Source organism: Callorhinus ursinus, unplaced genomic scaffold (assembly GCF_003265705.2).
Source record: "Callorhinus ursinus isolate GAN/ISIS: 27379988/994484 unplaced genomic scaffold, GSC_fseal_2.0 scaffold42, whole genome shotgun sequence".
Taxonomy (NCBI): Eukaryota; Metazoa; Chordata; class Mammalia; order Carnivora; family Otariidae; genus Callorhinus; species Callorhinus ursinus.
The window spans coordinates 2,800,809-2,821,542 of NW_027397104.1; the positions used below are offsets into that span (position 1 = coordinate 2,800,809).

General features: G+C 43.1%; 1 protein-coding gene across 1 annotated transcript in view; it reads left to right on the forward strand.

The window, feature by feature from the left end:
* The window catches only part of DCAF12 (DDB1 and CUL4 associated factor 12), a 31,566-nt gene extending 12,190 nt beyond the window's left edge, over positions 1 to 19,376 (forward strand). The window contains exons 3-9 of the mRNA XM_025852837.2: positions 5,274 to 5,480; positions 6,555 to 6,615; positions 11,324 to 11,517; positions 12,473 to 12,538; positions 13,746 to 13,908; positions 16,512 to 16,690; positions 17,236 to 19,376. Coding sequence (XP_025708622.1) covers positions 5,274 to 5,480; positions 6,555 to 6,615; positions 11,324 to 11,517; positions 12,473 to 12,538; positions 13,746 to 13,908; positions 16,512 to 16,690; positions 17,236 to 17,394 — 1,029 coding nt within the window. The 3' untranslated portion in view covers positions 17,395 to 19,376. The remainder of the gene's footprint in view (positions 1 to 5,273; positions 5,481 to 6,554; positions 6,616 to 11,323; positions 11,518 to 12,472; positions 12,539 to 13,745; positions 13,909 to 16,511; positions 16,691 to 17,235) is intronic.
* Positions 19,377 to 20,734: the final 1,358 nt, after the last annotated feature.

The window sequence follows — 20,734 nt, forward strand, 5'->3', positions numbered from 1 at the left end:
TTAAAAAAATAAAAAATAATAAAATAATTTTTTAAAGATTTTATTTATCCACTTGACAGAGACAGCGAGAGAGGGAACTCAAGCAGGGGGAGTGGGAGAGGGAGAAGCAGGCCTCTCACTGAGCAAGGAGCCTGTTGCTCCCTGATGCCTGGCTCGATCATGACCTGAGCTGAAGGCAGACACTTAACTGAGCTACCCAGGTGCCCCAAACTTGTTTTTTTTTAATGTTACTTCAGCTAGATGAATCTTTTTTTTCTTAGCCTAAAACAGTGGTGGAAATGACCTTGCCCAGTTTCCATTCATTGCTTGTCTGCTGACAAAGATTGAACACAGTTATACATCTCTTTTGGGGAGAGGGAATAAAATAGAATGGTAGGATATATAACAAAAGGAGTTTCCTTTCTGAGTCACACAAGGAGTTTTTTGGAGCTCAAAATAACATCTAGAGCGAGATCTTGCTTCTCAGGGGGCAAGTACACAACCATGTTATCCTAAAGTCTTTGTGGTATAATATAATGGTCAGAAAATAAAAGTGAAAGAAAAAGGATTATATAGTATTATTGTTTTAATACTGTTAATAAAAGCTTATAATTTCTTAATATACCAGATAAATAATTAATATGTGACTACAAACTGTTCTCCAGTAATTTGTAGTTTAGAGATAAGGCTCCCTGCTAATTCTGAGTAGATGGCTTTCTATCTAAAAATGCTGTAGGGGAAGAAAAAGCTGAGAATATCTTGTATAGAAATTGTTTTCTTCTGGGGCGCCTGAGTGGCTCAGATGTTTGAGCATCTGCCTTCATGATCCCAGGGTCCTGGGATCGAGCCCTGCATCGGGCTCCCTGCTTGGTGGGGAGCCTGCTTCTCCCTCTCCCTCTACTTTCCCCCTGCTTGTGCTCTCTCGCTCTCTCTGTCAAATAAATAAATAAAATCTTAAAAAAAATTGTTTTCTTCTGAATAATCTGTACATAAATATTAGCATCTTTGAGTGCTATAGAAATCAGTTTCTGTCTTCCATAGGAAGAAGTGAGGACTCGTGTAAAGTCAGACAGCCAGTTCTTTTATTTACCCTTTTATTTTTCTTGTTTAAATTTTATTCATTTATTTTTTTTTTAAGCTGGGCATGGAGCCAACACGGGACTTGAACTCACAACCCTGAGATCAAGACCTAAGCTGAGATCAAGAGTCTCAACTGACTGAGCTACCCAGGCGCCCTTATCCTTCTGTTTTTTTTTCTGATTGGATGGTACCACTTGGAAGTAGGACATAGACTTTGTAATTATATAAAGGCAATACTCAGTTGGGTTCTCTCTCTTTTTTTTTTTTAATGGGGGGCGGGGGGAGTGAGCATAAGCAGGGGGAGTGGCAGGCAGAGGGAAAAGCAGGCTCCCTGCTGAGCAATGGGGCTTGATCCCACCGGATCACCACCTGAGCTGAAGACCGATGCCCAACAACTGAGCCACCCAGGCGCCCTAAGAGGAGTTTTTTTAACCAAATGTTTGTCAAGGTGCTTCAGATAGCTAAACCTCTGTGGTATGCTGTCAGAGATTTGTTCACTTTGGGGTGGGTACTAGGCAGAATCTTAGGTGTCTTGCTAAAGGTGACTTTGGGACTTATTTTTATGTTTTTTTTAATTTATTATTTTTTTAGTAAGCTCTATGCTCAACGTGGAGCTTGAACTCACAACTCATAGATCAATAGTCGCATGCTCCACCAACTGAGGCAGCTAGGTGCCTCAGGACTTAACTTCATTTTTAACAGAGCCCTCCAGAATCAGGGATTAGAAATCAATTTACTGGGGGCACCTGGCTGGCTCATTCAAGAAAGCATGCAACTTCTTGATCTCAGGGTTGTGAATTCAAGCCCCATGTTGGCTGTGGAGATTACTTAAAAATAAAATCTTTTTGGGGCACTTGTGTGGCTCAGTCATTAAGCATCTGCCTTCAGCACAGGTCATGATCCCAGGGTCCTGGGATCGAGCCCCGCATCAGGCTCCCTGCTTGGCGGGAAGCCTGCTTCTCCCTCTCCCACCCCGCCTGCTTGTGTTCCCTCTCTTGCTGTGTCTCTCTCTGCCAAATAAATAAAATCTTAAAAACAACAACAACAAAACATGGAAAGCTGTTCATGCTATGGTATTAAATGAATAAGCTTTTTAAAAGAGATTTTATTTTATTTTTTCAAGATTTTATTTATTTATTTGACAGAGAGAGAGACACAGTGAGAGAGGGAACACAAGCAAGGGAAGTGTGAGAGGGAGAAGCAGGCTTCCCGCCGAGCCCCAATGCGGGGCTCGATCCCAGGACCCTGGGATCATGACCTGAGCCGAAGGCAGATGCTTAATGACTGAGCCACCTAGGCACTCCAAACAGCTTTCCTTGTTAATAAATGTCCTCTACTCCATTTCTTTTTTTTTTTTTTAAAGTAAACTCAACCCCCAACAAGGGGCTTGAATTCATAACCCCAAGATCAAGAGTCACGTGTTCTACTAACTGAGCTAGCCAGGCGCCCATTCTTTTGTTGTTATTGTTCTAAGCTTTCATTTATTTATTTATTTTTAAAGATTTTATTTATTAATCAGAGAGAGAGCACAAGCAGGGGAGCAGCAGAGGGAGAGGGGGAAGCAGGTCCCTGCTAAGCAAGGAGTCCAATGGGGAACTCGTTCTCAGGACCCTGGGATCATGACCCGAGCGGAAGGCAGAGGCTTAACCGACTGAGTCACCCAGGCGTTCCTCTTTTAAGCTTTTATTAAGTAATCTTACCCAATGTGGGACTTGAACTTAACATCTGGAGATCAGGAGTCGAATGTTCTTCCCACTGAGGCAGCCGGGCACCCCTGGGCACCCCATTCTTAAAAGCTCTATAATAGTCTGTTATGTGGTTATACCCAACCTCCTATGGTGTTTCACTATTTAAAAATTTATTTTAGGGGGCTCCTGGGTGGCTCAGTCGTTAAGCGTCTGTCTTCAGCCCAGGTCATGATCCCAGCGTCCTGGGATCGAGCCCCGCATCCAGCTCTCTGCTCTGCAGGAAGCCTGCTTCTCTCTCTCCCACTCCCCCCTGCTTGTGTTCCTGCTCTTGCTGTCTCTCTGTCAAATAAATAAATAAAATCTTTAAAAAAAAATTATTTTAGGGGGCGCCTGGATGGCTCAGTGGTTAAGCGTCTGCCTTCGGCTTAGATCATGATCCCAGGGTCTTGGGATTGAGCCCCACATCAGGCTCTCTGCTCGGCGGGAAGCCTGCTTCTCCCTTTCCCACCCGCCCCCCGCTTGTGTTCCCTCTCTCGCTGTGTGTCTGTCTATCAAATAAATAAAATCTTATAAATAAATAAATATATATTTTAGGTGCACCTGGATGGCTTGGTTGGTTAAGCGTCCAACTCTTGATTTTGGCTCGGGTCATGATCTCAGGGTTGTGAGATCAAGCCCCAAGTCAGGCTCTGCACTGGGCAAGGAACCTGCTTAAGATTCTCTCCCTTTCCCCCTTATCCCCCTCCTGTCTCTCTGAGTAAATAAAAAATAAATACTCATTTTGTTTATTTTTTTAAAATAATTTATTAATTTGACAGTGAGATAGAGAGAGCACAAGCAGGGGGAATGGCAGGCTGAGGGAGAGGGAGAAGCAGGCTCCCTGCTGAGCAGGGAGTCTGATGTGGGTCTCGATCCCAGGACCCTGGGATCATGACCTGAGCCGAAGGCAGATGCTTAACTGAGCCAACCAGGCACCCCTTCATTTTATATATTTTTAAATTTTTTAATCTCTACACCCAATGTGCCGATTGTGGGTCTCAAACTGACAACCCCAAGATCAAGAGTCAGATGCTCCACCTGACTGAGCCAGGCTGATGCCCCAAAATTAATGCACTTTAGTTAAAACTGTTTACCCATCATTTCCTTAGCATAAGTTCCTAAAATTGAAAATTGTAGGGTTTACACTGTTCAATTTTTGATACATAGTGTCTGGCCATTCTCTGTTGTTTTCTTCATCCTGACTCTCTTCTTTGCTCCTACCCATCTTCTTGGTTTGGGATAGGGAATGGATTCTTCTGCTTCAATTTCGGTTGTCTTCCCTTTATCCACCTTTCAGCGGACTTAGGCTATCCAGTTGCCTTTTCCTGTCTGACTTAGTAAAATTTATCTTGTTGTCTGTGTGATCTATGTGGATTTGCTTTCCTTTCTTCATGAGGCTGCAGCTAAAACACTTTGGAGTTTTAGAAACGTTGTGAGCTCCTCCATTTTATTAAGCTACCTTGATCTTTCTCTGTATGTGCCTTTTGCATGTATCTATGTACACTATATGTGCATTCAGAGATGTACTTTCTAGTCTTAATAAGCTTCCTGATTGTAAGGACTTTGCTTTCTTTTTTTCCCCTCTGCTGTGGAATGTAGGCTGCAGGGAGCCATTGAGACTAAAACTTACCTTACCATGCTGCTAGTTCCTGGCAGGGATCCCAGTAGGTTAATGTAGAACAGCCCCATTCTGGGATTTGTTACAGAAGCTGCATGAAGCTTTGGCCCCTTGTCAGAGAGCTTGGGCAGATATTCTGTGGCTGCTCATTCCCATCCCTTTCCTTGGAAAAAGCAAAAAGGTTCTGTCCTTCATGTGGTGCTTTGTCATTCCTCTGCAAGAGTGAGGTTGGGGGTAAACTCCTGGTTTCCTGGGCCCTCTAGAGACCCAAATGTTACCAACTTTTTCATTTCCCTTTTTCATCAAGAATAGATGAAACTACACCATATGAAACTAAACAAACATCAGAATAGTGTATTACTATTAACTGTTACTTGTTCAGCACCAATTCTGTGCTAAGCCCCATGCTAGGCACTTTGTTTTATTAGATCTCTTAGCAACCCTAGAGGTAAATATTCTAGTTTTATAGATAAGAAACAGGATTCGAAAAGTATTAACTGACTTGCCTAAGATCGCACAGCTAATAGATAACAAATGTGGAATTCAAATCTAGATTTCTCCCGGGGCGCCTGGGTGGCTCAGTCGTTAAGCGTCTGCCTTCGGCTCAGGTCATGATCTCAGGGTCCTGGGATCAAGCCCCGCATCGGGCTCCCTGTTCGGCAGGAAGCCCGCTTCTCCCTCTCTCACTCCCCCTACTTGTGTTCCCTCTCTCGCTGTGTCTCTCTCTGTCAAATAAATAAATAAAATCTTTAAAAAAAAAAAAAAAACAAATCTAGATTTCTCCCAATCCCAAAACTGGAGAGGTTGGACTTAACACTTTCTTGGACATGGAAAAGAAACTGTCAGCTTCTGTGTCCATTTTCTTGTAGCTGTTTGTGGTGGATGTGCAAACAAGCCAGATCACCAAGATTCCCATTCTGAAGGACCGGGAGCCTGGAGGTGTGACCCAGCAGGGCTGTGGCATCCATGCCATCGAGCTGAATCCCTCTAGAACTCTGTTAGCCACTGGAGGAGACAACCCCAACAGTCTTGCCATCTACCGGCTACCTACACTAGATCCTGTGTGTGTGGGTGATGTAAGTTTCCCCAGTAACTGTAGTTAGAGGTAGCTTTGTTTTTTAGCAGAGCATGGTAGGTAACTTGGACCCTCCTCCCACGTGCCCCCAGGGAAGGAATAGTTTCCTCTAGATTTCTGCTGACTACAGGGGTATGGGGGTGAGGTGTGAGGGTAGAAATATCAGAATGGGGACTGAAGTCCCCATAGGGAGGTATATTGACAGAGAGTGCGTGTGTTTGATAAAGTGGTGAGCGGCATACTTTGGGGGCCAGCAGCAGTGGGTTGGTGTTTTAATCCAGTGTCCATACATCTCCCACTGCCCATAGTCAGAGAGCAAAGTTTATTAAATCATTCAACTATTTATTGAGCTTTTTATGTCCAGGCATTGTTTTAGACACTGGGGCATGCAGTGAATAAAAGAGATAAAACTCCCCACCTCTTGAAGCCTGCATTCTAGTGGAGGGAGACATATAAACCAGTACATAGATCAATAAATATTTACCAGCAGTATGTCAGAGTGTGATAAATGCCATGGAGAAGAGAAAAGGCAGATTAAAGGGATAGAGAGAGTGGTGGAGAATGCTGTTTCAGGAAGTGGTCAGGGAAGTCCTCATTGATAAGAATGACATTTGAGTAGGGAGACATAGAAGAAGTGAGAGTGAGTGCAAGTCATGTTGATGTCTGGAGGAAAAGAGTTCCAGACAAGGAGGAACGGTGAAGAGGTAGGGTATAGCCGTTGTACCAGGAAGCACGGACGAGAGTGCTAGGATGAGGTTGGAGGGATACAGGTGGGTGATTGTATGCAGGAGCCCAAAATAAGACATCCAGCTGGAGAGGCCAGAGCTCTGTGTCTACCAGCCATGTTCATTGCCCATCGGAAGCCAGTTTCATTCCAGCTTTGAGCTCCTCAAGATAGAAGTTAAAAATTGTGAGATCCTGCCCTATGGGTTAAGATCTTCAGAGATCAGAATTATAATTTTTACAAAGATATTCTCAGTCAGACTGTATGCTTTTCAAGAGTGTGAGTTGTAATCCTTTTTTGCTAATTTCTTTTTTTTTTCCCCTCTCTCTGTACCGTTCACTCCTCTCCAAGGATGGACACAAGGACTGGATCTTTTCCATTGCATGGATCAGTGATACTATGGCGGTGTCTGGTAAAATTTGACCTTTTGTATGGAGTTTTGATGTGGCAGGGAGGGAGGGAGGCTAGAAGTTGAAAGGGGTAGTAGTGTGATTGGAAATAGCCCAGTAAACAGACCATTGGCCAGGAGATCTTCTTACCAGTATTGGCTCTTTCTCTTACTTACTGTGTGTCCTTGGGTTAAGTCATTTCCCTTGTATATTCCTGATCTGGAAAGAGGAGTTACCAGCATTCTTCATTTATTATTCGTACTCTGCCTTGTTCCCAGAAGGATGTGTGACAGCATGTTAGCCACAATGTTTTTGTGGGGCTTCATTGTGACAATGGTTGTGAAAGTGTTTTGACATAGTTGATATAAAGTATTAGGAGTAGTTATTTTCTGTACAACTATATAGTGTGTTTCTTGTTGATAAAAGCTATATAGGATTGGGGGAATTTCTTTCCCAGTGGTAGACATCAGAAAAAAATACATGGAAATGAGTGTAGAGAAGGTAATCTAGAGATACAACAAATGCTTTCTGGATACCCACAGCAGCCTAGAAAGTAGGCCCAGAGTGCTAACCAGTTTTGCTCAGGACCCATATGTAAAATTACAATCCCCCAGTTCTAGATTCCCAAAAATAATTATAATAGTAGCTAAATTAAGTGCCTCACATATGTTATTTCATATAATCCTCAGAACAGTACTAAAAGGTTTGCATTATTAGCCTCATTTCACAAATGAGAAAATTTAAATTCTGAGAGGTTATAATAACCTGCCAAGGGCCACACAAATAGTGACAGGTGGAATCAGGATCTAAATCCAGATCTGATTTCAAAGCCCATACTTAGAACTGCTACTAACAGGGGTGCCTGGCTGGCTCCATCAGAAAAGCATGTGACTCTTGAAATTGGGGCCATGAGTTCAAGCCACACGCTGGGTGTAGAGATTACTTAAACAAATGAAACTTAAAAACAAACATCTACTCCGGAAGCCAGTATTGCACTGTATGTTAACTAACATTTTAAATAAAAAAACAAGAACTGCTAACAAAGCTAAGAGAACATAAATATTTCTTCTTTCAGTTCTTTCCAAGAACTTTCCCCCTGCTTGTGTTCCCTCTCTGTCAAGTAAATAAAATCTTAAAAAAATAAAAATAAAAAAGATTTTATTTATTTGATAGCACAAGAACAGGGTGAGGGCAGAGGGAGAAGCAGACTCCTCGCTGAGCAGGGAGCCCGATGTGGGCCTTGACCCCAGGACTTCAGAATCATGACCCAAGTCGAAGGCAGACACCACCCAGGTGCCCCCATGTCACTTTTATAATAGGGATTAGTGCCCAGAGTCCTGGGATTGAGTCCCATGTCAGGCTCCTTGCTCAGTATGACAGTAACCTGTATTAAATGTGGTTGTTGGGAGCCAGGACTTGACTTTGCTTTGGGAGCCTCCCATCTCCTTCAGATAACCTGCCAACATCTATGTTTTCAGGCTGATAACTCCCAAGTCTACATTTTCTCAACCGTATAGCAGGTTTTAAGAACATTGGCTCTGATATTAGAGGTCTGAATTTGAATCCTGGTCCTACCAGTTACTAGCACTGTGGTCTTGGGCAAGTTACTTAAGCTTTTTGAGATTTGGTTTTCCTCATCTGTAACATGGATCCTTCAGAGGGTCATTGAGAAGATTAGAGGAAATACAGCATGGTGGCTGCTGTTTTGAAAATGCTCAGGGGCTCCTGGGTGGCTCAGTCAGTTAAGTGTCTCTTGATTTCAGCCCAGGTCATGATCTCAGGGTTGTGAAATTAAGCCTCAGGTAGGGCTCTGCTGGGCGTGGCTTGTGCTTAAGATTTTCTCTCTCCCCTTCCCTCTGCCCCTCTTGCCCTCTCTCTCCCCCCAAAAAAAAAAAAAAGAACAACAAAAAAGAAAATGCTCAATACTTGTTAACCGATGTTAATGTTTAGACTTGATGATGAGTATTAACCCCTGAACATTCTGCCTCAGACTCCGCATATTCATATTCATCGTCTTTCTTCGGAGATCCCCTCTCCCCCATCGGCATATGTTTGTGACTGCTTCTACCTTCCACATAGGTACACGGCCAGAAAACTAAGACTCCTCTTAGGATCTTGTCTCCTTTGATTACCAAGCCACGGTGATACTGTTTTCTAAAATATCTCTTATAAACATTCTATGTCACTTATACATCAATAATTGGGAAAGATATAACAAAAAAACCCTCTTAGATACAGTTTCTTTTCTGTCTTCTCTGCTAGCATGCTCATCATCTATATCTTGAATTACCCCTAATATCCTTCCATATTTTTTCTTTGCTTCTATTTTCGTCTTCTCCAATCCAGTCTTCATGATGCTGCCAAACTAGTTCTTTAAATAATTTTTTCTGGGACTCCTGTGTGGCTCAGTTGGTTAGGCATCTGCCTTTGGCTCAGGTCATGATCCCAGGGTTCTGGGATCGAGTCCCACATCAGGCAGCCTGCTTCTCATTCTGCCTTCTGCTCCACCTGCTTGTGCGCTCATGCACACGCACCTCTCTCTCTCTCTGGCAAATAGGTGGATAAAATATTTGAAAAATAATAAAAATATTTTTAAAATAATTTTTTCCTTATTATAAAAGTAATATGTATTTATCATAAATTTTTATACATATATTTTAAGATTTATTTATTTGACAGAGCACAAGCAGGGGGAGTAGCAGAGGGAGAGGGAGAAGCAGGCTCTCTGCTGAGCAGGGAGCCCAACGCGGCCCTTGATCCCAAGACCCTGAGATCATGACCTGAGTGGAAGGCAGACGCTCAACCAACTGAGCCACCCAAGCACCCCCATAAGAAATTTTTTTAATACAGAAAAACAAAAAAGGCAATAAAAATTATCTTCAATATCTCCACCCAGGGATAACCACTGTTAATATTTTGAAATATATCTTGCCATTTTTCTTTCTTTTTTTTTTTTATAAAGTTGGTGATAGATGCACTTCAGAAATACTTTATTTTTTTTTTTAAAGATTTTATTTATTTATTTGAGAGAGAGAGAATGAGAGACAGAGAACACGAGAGGGAAGAGGGTCGGAGGGAGAAGCAGACTCCCTGCTGAGCGGGGAGCCCGATGTGGGACTCGATCCCGGGACTCCAGGATCATGACCTGAGCCGAAGGCAGTCACTTAACCAACTGAGCCACCCAGGCGCCCTATTTTTTTATTTTTTTAATATTTTATTTATTTATTTGACAGAGAGAGACACAGCAAGAGAGGAAACACAAGCAGGGGGAGTGGGAGAGGGAGAAGCAGGCTTCCCGCTGAGCAGGGAGCCCGATGCGGGGCTCGATCCCAGGACCCTGGGATCATGACCTGAGCCGAAGGCAGACGCCCAATTGACTAAGCCACCCAGGCGCCCCTTGCCATTTTTCAATACATATTTTTTTAGTTGGTTAAAATGGGATCATACAGAGGGATGAATATATAAATGTGCCAAGTATAATAAAATGTTGATTGTAGAATATAGATGTAATTGAACAATCCATTGTAAAATTCTTTCAGTTGATTTCAGTATGCTTGAATTTTTCATAATAAAACTTGTGTAGTTTTATTTTTTAATTTGCATAACAAACCATGCATAGTTCTCCAGATGTGTCCTTCTCTCAGCCCTTTTCTAGATTTCACATGTAACAAAACCTCTGCTTTGAATCCCTGCCCATAAGCCTTATGATGCAAACAAATTGGATGATATTTCTCTTGCATTAGATAAATTTTACTACAAAGCATTCAGGAGATTTACAATGTTGGGAAGGGCACCTTCTAGTCTAAAGGAGAACTGGCAGATAACTTTACTGGAAAGGAATTTTATTTTACTTATTTTATCTATCTATCTATTTATTTGTTATTTTTAAGTGGGCTCCACGCCCAGCATGGAGCCCAGTGCGGGGCTTGAACTCAGGACCCTGAGATCAAGACCTGAGCTGAGATCAAGAGTGGGATGGTTAACCAACTGAGCCACCCAGGTGCCCCTGGAAAGGAATTAAGTGCTTCATTATTGTGTGCTAAGGATAACTACTTTTTAAGTATTCATTTTATGTAGAACAGTCTTTATTTTTTTAAGTAATCTCTGTACCCAACATGGGGCTTGAACTCAGGACCCTGAGATCAAGAGTGGCATGCTGTACCAACTGAGCCAGGTGCCCCATACAGTCATTTCTAACATGGGAATTATGGTCCCTATGGATCCATGGAAAGCCTTCAAGAGGTTCATGAACCACCCTGAAATTGAATGTACAGTGTGGTGTTTTGTGTATTTTTCTAGAGAAAGGGGTCTTTAACATTCCTAGGTCTCTCAGAGGCATATACAGTCAGAAGAGATTAAGCACCACTGATTTAAGATGGAGGGTCCCAAACCCTACTGACCAAAAGACACCACCTGTGCATGCATGCCCAAGTGACCTAAGCATTTGGCTTGGAAAATTACTGAGCTTTCTCAAACTATATAGTACTCTCTCAAAAAATCCCACCAAAGGCTAAAGGTTATATTTTAGCTCCTACATCTTAGTTGAATCATTCCTCTTGTAGCTGTTAATGTATACTGTTCTCTGTTTTGCAGTGGGCCACCTGATCAAGCTTTAGCACATACGAGGATGATGTACAAAGAGTTAGACTAAGAAAGCACATCTTGGTTTCTTTAGGACTGTCCCATAGAGAGTTGGGTATGTCTGACATCTGTGATCTTCTTGCCCTGTAGGCTCACGTGATGGCTCTATGGGACTCTGGGAGGTGACAGACGATGTGTTGACCAAAAGTGATGCAAGGCACAATGTGTCGCGGGTCCCTGTGTATGCTCACATTACTCACAAGGCCTTAAAGGACATTCCCAAGGAGGACACAAACCCTGACAACTGCAAGGTCCGGGCTCTGGCCTTCAACAACAAGAACAAGGTATGAGCTCGTCAAAGAGGAAGGCTCTTTCTCTTGCTTCAGCTTCTGGGCTTATATCTTGGCACTTGGCTTCTCCTTCCAAGTCAGTCCTTGCTAACATAGCTTAGTTCTGAGCCCATGGAGGATTGAAGGCTGAGGGTTGCTGGTAAAAAATTACAACTGAGATTATGAAACCCATCCCTTGCATTGAGCTCTGCAGTATTTTTCTGGAGGGTCCATATTTGTGGGTCAGCTTCTCAAGAGTTCACCTAGGACCACTCTGATTTGACTGTCTCTCATTTGCACATAGCTTTGCAGGTGCTCTATTTTGGTTGTGATTTTCATACATGCCTCTGAAAACGATCGCTTTTTTCTCTTTGGTATTCAGTTTCTTTTCATTCTTCACTGCCTCTTCTCAACCTGCCAGCAGGTCTTACCTAGTCATTGAGTCAGATCTGAAATGGGAGGTATTAAGTAGAATGTTGGGATGGGGACTCAGAGCCAAAAGAGGAGAAAAGCTCCCAAAATCTGAATCAGGCCACATTTTGAAGGGTAGTTCCCTTAATCTCCTATCTCCTGGCCATAATTATGGCCTTGAGATAGATTTAGATCCTCCACTCATAGAAGCTCTCATACTGCCATTTATGAAACTGTCCTTCATGTGTGTGCTCTGCTGGAACTATCCAACAGGATGTCATGGGAATGATTGCATAGTAAGAGCTTTTGGAATCATGGATGTTTACATTACTGCTAGAACCTGGTTTCCTTCTTGAGTTCTCCCAAAAGCAACCTTGATTTAATATGCTGTCCAGCTGCATTCCATAGAATGAGATGATGAGCTGACAATCCCTGGCCCCCAGGGGATAAGAATGAATGAAGAATGGGAGGACCCCAACCTTCAAGATCTTCCCTTGCATACTACTGTGTATTAGTTGCTACAGATTGAAATATAACCTGTTTTTCATTGCTCTTGTAGGAACTGGGAGCAGTATCTCTGGATGGTTATTTTCATCTCTGGAAGGCTGAAAATACACTGTCTAAGGTGTGACAAACATGACTTAGTGGTTTTACCTAAAAATTCACCTTTTGGTTAAAGTCCTTTTATTCTCTCTCAGCCTTTGCATCCTTGTCTAAAGCACCAGTTTTCCAAAGGTCTGGGCATGTTAATGCAGAGCGCATGGAATTCTGAGTCTGACAGGCCTCTCTTAAAAGTCATTTAAAGAACCAAAAACTAATGATGTAATATATGGTGATTAATATAACAATAAAAAATTTAAAAAAAAAAGTCATTTAAAGAGATCAGAGGGGGAGAATCGTTCACACTGCAAGGACTTGCTGAGAGACTCCTTTAGCTTGCCGTCCTCCAGTCCACAAAGCCTTTAAGTATTTGCTTATGGATTATTGACCATTTGGCATGTTGAAAGGGCAGGAAAACCTAGAAGTTAGAAATCACCGGCAACTGAAAACCAATTAAACTAAGATAAACATTCTCTGAAATAATAGGTATTGAGAATATTGATAATCTTTACAAGCAACTCCTGCATCAAGTCAAACCTACCTGTGGGTCCCTCTTCTTGTCCCAAAGGCCTTTGCTGCTTATTACTTCTATGATAGACTCTTTCTCAAGAGGAAGCATAGCTCCAAGAATTACTCTTTCATGTCAAGCAGCCTTTGAGCTCCACTGACCTTGCTTGGTGCCTTACATGCAGTAGGCACCGACTAAAGATTAGCTGAATGAGAAGGATCCAGGGTTAAGGCTGAGTGTTGTGAGCTGAGGTTGAGCCAGTCCCGTGAGTGGGCTTTTTGTAGTGTACAACTCCTGTACAATTGGGAAGCTAGGCTGAGGGTAGCCAGAAATCAGCCCCTTTATCTGAAGAGCGGTGAGGAGGGTGGTAGCAGAGAAGATCATGGCAGAGAACAGAGTGTGACCTTGGCTTTAGTGCCCAGGAGTTATTCCTGGAAATAAGCCGTGGGTCTAGGCCTTTCTGCTTCTGATTATTTAATTCCAGCTTAATCTTTTTCCCTAATCAGCCCTCTTCAAGTACTGAGATCTTAATTGCATATTACAATCACCCTCTCTTTCTCTTACTTAGTGGTGGAACAGGGTATTATTTTTGTCTTTTTGTCTCTGACTTTGTGTGGTTTGTCTGTGAAGGAAGCCCACAGAATTGGGCATCTAACTAGGAACACTGCCCTGTAGTATGTTCTCTGGTATTGCCATGGGTGCATCACTCCTTTCTCTGTTTCAGCTCCTCTCCACCAAACTACCGTATTGCCGTGAGAATGTGTGCCTGGCCTATGGTAGTGAATGGTCAGTATATGCAGTGGGCTCCCAAGCTCATGTCTCCTTCTTGGATCCACGGCAGCCATCATACAACGTCAAGTCTGTTTGCTCCAGGGAGCGAGGCAGTGGTAAGAGTCCTGGTATGGCCCCTATTCAGCAGGAAGATGTTACAGAAGATGAGACCTTCCACCTTCAACAACCTTAAAGATTTAAGGGTCAAAATTGTTCAGGGGGGAAATGATGAGGGAGCAGAAGGCTAGCTGACAAAGCATAAGCTGACGTGCTGCAACCTCCCCCAACCCCCCACTCCTGGGGGGGACATGAGTGACATTTTTCCAGGGATCTCCCCACTATCTTAATGTTAATAGCTTGCTAGAGGGGGAAGCATCCTTAACTTGACAATGGCAAGACCTCTGTTATCTAGTAGGTCAGTCTGCTTTAGCATATGAAAGTTCTTTTGAAACCTCCCTTTTCCTTCCCCCAACTCCTGAGTCTGTAATCAGCCACTCACGACCCTGGGGCAGCAGCTCTTTCTGCCTGTGCGTCCTGTCCCTATGCTTTAATAAACCACCATTTTGCACCAAAAAAAAAAAAAAAAAAAGTCCCACTATGCCCCTGAGGCTTATAGCTGCATTGCAAATGGGTTTTGACTTTCAGTTTCTACATTGGTTTTCAAACAAGTATAGTGATGGTTATGAAACCTGGTGGAGGTGTTTGGTGACGCAAGAAGGGAGCTTAAAAACCTGCAAGTGGCAGCAGAGCTTCAAAGCCACCACAGGCAGATTTGTGGCCACGTGAAGCCTTTAGTGGAAACCGAAAGTCAGGATATTGGTGGTTTTCATATTCTTTCACAGATCTTGACTTTCTGTCCTGTGGTAATTTTTGCTCGTGCCCTGCCTGAACGGTAAAATTCATTTATGCTAAGGGATGATGTGCAGTGAGGAGTAGTTTACTGAGGGCATGAGGAAACTTTTGAGGGTGGTGGATATATTTGTTATTTTGATTGTGGTGATAATGTCGTGGATATATGTATATGTTAAAACTTCAAATTGTATACTTTAAATATGTGCAGTGTATTGTTTGTCAATTATACCTCAGTAAAACTGAAGAAAATATTTAGTTTTGACCACTGGGTGAATTCAGCTTCAGCCTCCCATCTTTTATAACATATTTTCTCTGAGAACACTCTATCAAGGAATAAAAAGACTTGTTTGTACTGTACTTTTAAGATTTCAAAATATCTTTATCTGCCAACTTACTTCATCTTACCCAGAATCCTGTGGGAAGCAGGTAGGAAAAGGTAAGGTTAGTGTTAACCCTGTTTTATAGATGAGACTGAGACCCAGAGCAGTTAAATAACGTGCTCAACATCATACAGATTGGTGGGATAACAGCCATAGACTAGAATCTAGATCATTCAGGTTAACAAAGTATATTTATTTATTTATTTTTTAAGATTTTATTTATTTATTTGACAGAGACACAGCGAGAGAGGGAACACAAGCAGGGGGAGTGGGAGAGGGAGAAGCAGGCTTCCGGCGGAGCAGGGAACCCGATGCGGGGCTCGATCCCAGGACCCTGGGATCATGACCTGAGCCGAAGGCAGACGCTTAACGACTGAGCCACCCAGGCGCCCCAACAAAGTATATTTTCTTCATCTCACTGTTCCCCTTCTCATGCAAAAATGTGGCTGTATTATCCTGGAAGTCCTAAAAGGCACAATATGGTTTACAATTTAGCCTTTCTCTTCCAAGTAGTGTTTATTTTCATGCAGATACTGCAAAAATGGCTTTTGTTTGGGGTTTTCAATTATAGTTAAGACACTCATGGTGCAGAACAGAGAGAATAATGTGTGCAGTGAGAGTCGTAAGGGGAAGAATAAATAGGCTTGGCTGGAATAACGTCTGCAATGAAAAAGCTTTAAGAGGGGCACCTGGCGGGCTCAGTCGGTGGAGCAAGCAACTCTTGACCTCCGGGTTATAGGTTCAAGTACCATACTGGGTGTAGAGATTACTTAAAAATAAATTCTTAGGGGTATCTGGCGGGCTCAGTCGAGGTAGCATGTGATTCTTGTCTTGGGATTATGAGTTTGAGCCCCATGTTGGATAGAGAGATTTTTTTAAAAATTAAAAAATCTTAAAAAATTAAAAATTAAATAAAAGAGGTTTTTTTTTTTTTTTTTTAAGTAGGCTAACACAGGGCGTGAACTTAAAGCCCTGAGATCAGGACCTGAGCTGAGATCAAGAGTCTGATGTTTAACCAACTGAGCCACCTAAAATAAAATCTTAAAAAAAAAAAGGTTTTGAGATTTTGGTTATTATTACAGGAGTAGCCTAATAAGGAAATACTGATTCCACAGAATCAGTTTCAGTATAGGTTGGAAACATACTGAAGGAGAGTTTGGAGTTATGAAAGATGACTCCACAGTGAGTCTAGGGGAGGGAGGTTCCAGGTACACTTAAGGTCTTAGGCCAAAGGCATCTTAGGCATCACCAGGCCTCTGGTACTTCTCTAGGGCTTATGGAAGGGTTCCTGTTAGTGTATGAATGGGCATTGTGGCACCAGGGTTCTCAGGCTTTCACATGAGCTTAATTAACCTGCCATATAGACCTGGGAAAGGCTGTCTGGTATTTGGAGATGCCATGTGAACTCAGTGCCAGAGAAATACAGGTTAGCAGACTGTCAGTGTGTGCTCTCCCTACTCATTGCCCTTTACTTTTCTCTCTCTCAGGGATCCGGTCAGTGAGCTTTTATGAGCACATCATCACTGTGGGCACAGGGCAGGGTTCCCTGCTGTTCTATGACATCCGAGCTCAGAGATTCCTGGAAGAGAGGCTCTCAGCTTGTTATGGGTCCAAGCCCAGACTAGCAGGGGAGAATCTTAAATTAACCACTGGCAGAGGCTGGCTGGTGAGTAAGCCCCTGCCTGACATGGTTACTGAACAGTGACAGAAAAATTGTCTTCAGTCTACCTACCTGCTCCCACCCCCACTGATAAATCAGCTACCCACATACTTTTTCAATGGTAAGAGGCACTCCTTAGAGCAGAGAAGGGCACTTTCCCTTGATTTTGCTTCTGTGTCTACATGTCCATGGGAAAACTTGAAGCCCAGTGAGATACGCTAGTTGACTTGGGATTCCCCCCAGGTGATAATGGAGCAGGGAGGTGAAGCATCCACCCGTTGTGGCTGCCATTGAATTACTAACAAGTTTGGTTCTGGCTGTCCTGAGACCTTAGGTTGATACAGCAGTTCTTCAGTCTGTTCAGTTCCTCCCTAATGTTCATTTGGAAAAATGAGGCTCCAATTCCCATGAGCACCAGTCAAAGTCTCCTGACATCAGGTTAGATGCAGGACCCTCTCCTCTTAAGACCAGAAGGCTTTCCTGTCCCTTTCTATCCTTTTCTCTGCCCCATGGCCTAGAGGTACTAACAGAGTCTCATTTTCTTCCCATAGAATCATGATGAAACCTGGAGAAATTACTTTTCGGACATTGATTTCTTCCCCAATGCTGTTTACACCCACTGCTACGACTCGTCCGGAACGAAACTCTTTGTGGCAGGAGGACCCCTCCCTTCAGGGCTCCATGGAAACTATGCCGGGCTCTGGAGTTAATGACAACTAACTCTCTCCCAAAATGCAGAGATTTACACTAACTTCCATCCTTAGTTTTGTTTCTTTTGATTTTCTTCCAACTGTGTAAGGCCCTTATTTTAGTGGGAACACGAGAGTTTGCCTATGGCTTAGGCACTTGACAGGAAGCTCTGTACAGAAATCTGAAGTGTTTTTTGTTGTTGGTTTTTTCTTTTGCTTTTGGTAATCAGAATTTTCCTGTCTTTTTTCTTTCTGGCTTCTCAACCAAACATTGTTAATTCTTATTTTTTCTTTAAGTGACACACTCCCCTTTTGCTTCTTTAGGCTGCCATACTCATTCTCACCCTTACTTCATTCTTGAGAGGTAGGGCTCCTTTATAATTATGTGGTTGCTGTCAGACTTTCTGTGAAAGTTTGGGGGCTGTGTGTGTGTGTGTGTGTGTGTGTGTGTGTGTGTGTGAGAGAGAGAGAGAGAGAGAGAGAGAACTTGGGTGCCTGCAAACACTGTGTGTCACTGAAATTACCTGGAGTAAGAATTACTTGTAATTAAAATATTTATATAAAAAAAACAACTTTATTCACAGAGTCAGTTTTGGGACTAGTCTTTATCTTGTTTTTTAAAAGTCTAACAGCACTGATTATAGGAAGTAAAAACAGAAAGAAAAACAATCACCACCAGGAAAACCCTTTGAATTAGATTGCAGGCTTCCTAGTGACGCTCATCCCAGGACTCCGGAATGATCCGTCCCCTACCCAACTTCCCAGCTTTGTGTTCCCCAGGTGAGAATACTTCTGTGTGTCATTTCTACTTTAATTTCCCATCTACTTAGCCAGTGGCCACTCCCCTAAAATATCAGGGTCTCCATCCGGATGCAGTTCTGGAGGCTGCAGAAGGCTTGGTAGACTTGGTATACCGAGAATCCCCATCCCAGCCTTCCTTTTCCTTCTTCAAACAAGACCTGATCTGGTATCTCAGGGGCCTGGAGCAGGGGGGCCTTAAGTCTGCTAAGAATCACATACTCAGTCCCCTTGGCTTTGGGGAGAAACTTCTCCTTTGCCTTTCTTCTAATCTCCCCAATGGGTATTGCTTTTCTTTTCTAAATTGGGTTCAGTCCAGGAGGGTGGGGGTAAGCAGGGGGTTTATCTGTGTGTAGCGAGTGCTTCATGTGTGGAATGTTCATTTTCTTACTACAGTGGGGCTGGAGTTGAAGCCACCTCTCCCACTTTGTTGGCTCAGCCCTGGGATGGTGATGGGTGGCCTATAGCCAGCAACATTGTGCATGTAAAAGCATTGATGTGACTAGTAATTTGTTCCTCCCTTGAACTGTGTTTAGTCTGAGGTTTTGAAACTTGCAGGCAACTGACTGACCATGATGTCCAGTTATTCCTTGCTTTTTACGCATCATGTTGCAGATAGCAGCTGTTCCTACCCCCAGATTCCTCCTCCATTCTAAGCACATACTCTGCTTCTGTCAACAGCCCATCCTGGGGAAAGGAAAAGTCGTATTCTTGCACTCTAGTTTCTAAATTGCTCTCCCAGTTATCCCCCTCTGCTCTGGGTCTAAGTGGGGAGATTGAAAAAAAGAGTGCCTTCTCCTTGATAATGGGGGCTGGTGGGGAAGGGAGACAGCAGTCCACCCTATCTTGGTGATACACCAGGTGCACACCACAGGTTCTAGAATTCTCATCTTCTAACCTAGAGAAATAGGTGCTATAAACAGGGAATTAAGTAAAATGCTGGATACTATAGATCTTTTAATTGTCTTAATTTTTTTTCTATTATTAAACTACAAGCTGTAGATTTCTTAGTTCTCACAGAACTTCTCTCATTTTAAACCAACTTGTATATTAAAAAAAGATCTTAAGTAGGATGTTTTGTACTGTTGCCAGACCCTCTTCTGTGATGGGTAATATGTTTGATTGTTTGAGATTTTGTTTTTAAAAATGTAGCACTTGACTTTTTGCCAAGTAAAAAAATAAATAAATATTATTCCACTTGCAAAGTGGTTTGAGTGAGTATGTATAACCAAGAGACAGCAGGAAAAAAAGCCCCAAATGACTGGTTGGAGGGTTACCTTGGGGGGCTAGGATTGCTTGGAGCAGAAGAGGAACACAAGAGTTCCCTCACAGTTAAAGACAGGTCAAGTGCAAACACACAAACGCTAAAACCTACTTGTTCCTGGTTCCCAGCTCTGGCCCAAGATCAGTTGCTCTGGGGTCCAGTAGAGGATGAATATGCCCCAGCTGAAGATGAGCAGGAAGGCTGCTACTCCTTGCTCTGAATGAATGACTATGGATTTGAGCAAGGTGTCCAGCTCCTCTCACCCAAAAGCGTTGGTGATAGGCTCTGTCTGCTTCAGTGGAGGGTTCCCTGAGAGTGACTGAAAGTGGCTGCACAGTGCCCAGGGAATAGATATGTTTTTTTAAGTTGGCACCATAGCTCCTAGCTGCCCTTTATAAGAGGAGGAAACAGTGACCATAGTGAGTGATGCTCTTCCCAGAGCTTGTTTGGGGCTATAAATGAGAAAAAGGCAGACTGCTGAATCATACCACCTTCCTCACAGCTGATTCTGGAAGACCCATCAGGGCTGGGCCACAAAGCCAGGCAAGGTGCTATATTTCTGTCTCACATGGTACTGGTTCCTTTTTAGGCAAACTAGATATAGCTGCCCTTTGCACCTGCCTTAGAGGCTGGCTAGTTCAGAATGATTCATATAGGTATCTACCTGTATGATCAAAGGCCATAAAACAGGAAGGGGGAAGTGAACTGGTTGAAGCAATTGAGAGGGCTTCCTAGAGGAGAAGAGCCTTTCCCAAAATGAGGTTTTTAGAATACCCAATCCATGGAATAGTGATGGGTGTTTGCAGAATGTGCCATGGTCAAATTATTTCTGGGAAATGTAAATTGAAACGAAGACATGCTTCTTTACTTCCCAATAATCAGGTTTTGGTTACTAGAGGACTCATGTTCGTGGAACATGCTCAGAGAAAGGTGACAGGGGATATGGGGGAGGGGGGCCCCTGACCTAGGCTGCTGTTCTCCATGGAATCTTGGCCCTGCTCCCATTTTCCAGCGAAGTATGTATCTCACAGAAAAGCTTTGTGGACTTTATAAGGTCCCTCCCTTTCCTGCCCTCAGTCCCTATTCCCAGACCATGAAAGAACTTCCTTGTTCTCCCTCAGGCCACATACCTCATTCCAAATGGTCTACTGGCTCCTCCCATCCTCTTTTGGATCCTTTTGCAGAAGGCTTTGGAAACTAATTTGTGCTCTGGGTTCCCTACCCTTGCCACTCCAGGAGTTGATTAGTATTAATCTGGCCTTCAGTGTTTCTAATAAAGACTCCCAGTCTAGGTTTCTC